Source organism: Saprolegnia parasitica (genome assembly GCF_000151545.1).
Source record: "Saprolegnia parasitica CBS 223.65 unplaced genomic scaffold supercont2.1130, whole genome shotgun sequence".
NCBI lineage: Eukaryota > Oomycota > Saprolegniomycetes > Saprolegniales > Saprolegniaceae > Saprolegnia > Saprolegnia parasitica.
This window is the reverse complement of record NW_012157524.1, coordinates 1-2,403: the sequence shown is the minus strand read 5'-3', so window position 1 is coordinate 2,403 and position 2,403 is coordinate 1. Positions and strand designations below refer to the sequence as shown.

Here is a 2,403-nt window from a genome sequence, read left to right as displayed (position 1 = left end):
TTTCCACACTTCGGTGTGGTTTTTTTCACATTCATTTTTACAAACTCCGATAGTCCAGTTGGCTTGCCACTGACTATTGGACTGGTTTCCGAGGGCCCAGCACTCCTCCCTTGTGAAGCCTAACTTCTACACTTGAACTTCCACACTCCATTTTCCTCTTTCTCTACATGGTTTCCCATGGTCCACACCACTCCAGCGCGGAGCGCTGCCGACGAGCGAAGCGAGTCGCAATCAACTTTGCCCGTAGGGCCCGAGGCGTAGCCGAGGTTTAGTTTATACTGGCATACTAATCTTCGTAAACGAATGTCCTCCGCCGGGAGCGAAGCGAGTCAAGGCGCACGCAGTGCGCCTATCGATCTTGCGCGAAGCGCTGCACGGCGAAGCCGTGCACCAAAATGGCCATGCGCTGTGTTATAGCTTTGTCAGCCGGCGTCGAAACATAGCATGATACTACTAGTACCAGTATACGGCACCAACCCAGCTCTGTACAAAGAGGGGTCGTACTCGTGGCCAACAGTTTCACCCTCGTAGGCTCCACAATGACATACGTCTTGTTGTGCCTTGGTAGTACCTCACGTTGTTGCCCTTGCTGTTGACGGTTTTGATCCACGCCAGCATTTAGCGCATGCGCGAGAGCATTGTGAAATTATGGTACGAGGCTTTTCTAGCGAGGTACTAACGTTATGATGTTCATTGCAGCACAGTGCCTTACAGGCACTGGTTGGATCGGTATATACTTCTTATGAAATGAGTGTAAAATTGGCAACTACGATGAGTGGAAATTGGTTTCTTACATGATTTTCACTCTTTTTCAATCGATTCTATACGGCCACAAGATACCGTACGTATATCGGTTTGTTTACGTGGCTAGACCACAACGACGACGGCGTGCTTGCTTCGATGCAACGTCTCTGCACCGGCCACGTCCCCTGAATCGTGCACGCGGACCGGTCGAGTCTGCTCTTTGTTCAAGCAGTCGCCTGCGAAGAGAAGTACGAGTACGCTACAGAAAGAACCTCAACCTTGGAGCTACTCTTTTGCGCTGCTATGAACGGAAATAAAAGTGCAATCGACGTGCCAGATTGCGCACTTCCGTCGGTACTCGCGCTCGTGGGCTTTGAATCGGCCGACAGCAAAATATTGGCGCGGGCGATTGTCGGCGCTGCATCGCTCACGAGCCTCACGCTTCGCGATGCCGATAGCCTTGTCCAAGGCCTAGTGGACACAGCGACACCACTGCCCCACCTGACGGTGCTGTGTCTTGACACGCAGCGTGACACGACCAGCTTGAAGTCGCTGCTAACGAATGGCATCGAGCTCTCGGCGCTCCGTGTGCTTGACGTGCGTGACTCGAGTACCACGGACAATACGTTCTTGCTGGCGCTACTGCCACGTCTTGTGGCACTTTAAGAGCTCTCACTGTGGCACTGTCGTATGGAATGCGTCCATTCCTTGACGTTGGCGCCGGCGCCGCGTCGGCTCCAAGCGCTGACAGTGTACAGGTGCTTCATGGACGATACCTCGTGCTTGAGTCTTCTCGATTGGGCCTCGCAGTCACCGTGCCTCAAGACCATCTCGCTCGACTCGGTCACAACCGTGAGGTCGCAACCCGTGCACTTGGGTCGCTACGTGCGTCGATGGATCGCCGCCGGCGTCGAGCGCGTCATGATCCCAAACACCTCCTTGGGCGTCGAGAGTGTGATTGCGATCGCCATGGCGCTCTGTGACACGTATCGGTCTTCGCGGTTTGTGCTCTATATTGCCGACGGCAGCCTGATTATGGCTTCCTACGCCGCGCTTTTGGACGCGCTTGCAACGTGCTCTAACGTCACGCTCGAGGTGTTTGAGCGCCGCCCGCTCATGCGCCAAGAGATTGTACGGCGTGCGTTGACGCTGCATCTACACTGTATCGATGACGGCAGCATGCCATTGGCCATCCATAGCCTTTAATGTATCGAGTAAATCGTCCCAAAAATGGGTTGATTGGAAGATCAGTAGCTCAGTCTTTGGTAAAGAGTATCAAGTCTTGTACGTGCTGCTTGCCTCGACGAGGCTCGGCATTTTCTGGGGATGTCGGTGGAAAGACACCGTGGTCATCGCCAATTCGCCGCGATTGCACCATGATCGTGAAGTCCAGCGCTTCCTATGAAGAAATAAGACTATAGAGAGCCAACAATATGCAGAATGAACTTCATTTGAGGCAGATATCGAGTACACTGTATCTTGGCCAATGGATCGCCGCTGGCGTCGAGCGCGTCACGCTCCATGACTGCCGCTTGGACGAAATGCGCGTCATTGCCATTGCGTCGGCGCTTCGCCTCGCACGCCAGTCGTCCTCGGCCTTGTTTGTGCTCGAGGTGTCGGACAATCGGCTCCGTCTTTCGTTTTACAAGGTGCTGTTGG

At 53.9% G+C, this 2,403-nt stretch overlaps 2 protein-coding genes across 2 annotated transcripts; both read left to right on the top strand.

Moving 5' to 3' along the window:
• Positions 1–1,047: 1,047 nt before the first annotated feature.
• Positions 1,048–1,410, top strand: SPRG_18334 (hypothetical protein; the record flags this gene model as incomplete). The annotated part of the gene is made up of 1 exon (XM_012357772.1): positions 1,048–1,410. One exon carries the CDS (start codon positions 1,048–1,050, stop codon positions 1,408–1,410), a length of 363 nt encoding a protein of 120 aa, XP_012213162.1.
• A 144-nt stretch (positions 1,411–1,554) lies between these two features.
• Positions 1,555–1,875, top strand: SPRG_18333 (hypothetical protein; the record flags this gene model as incomplete). The annotated part of the gene is made up of 1 exon (XM_012357771.1): positions 1,555–1,875. A coding segment is annotated over one exon (321 nt), but the record flags the coding sequence as incomplete, so codon positions are not given.
• Positions 1,876–2,403: the final 528 nt, after the last annotated feature.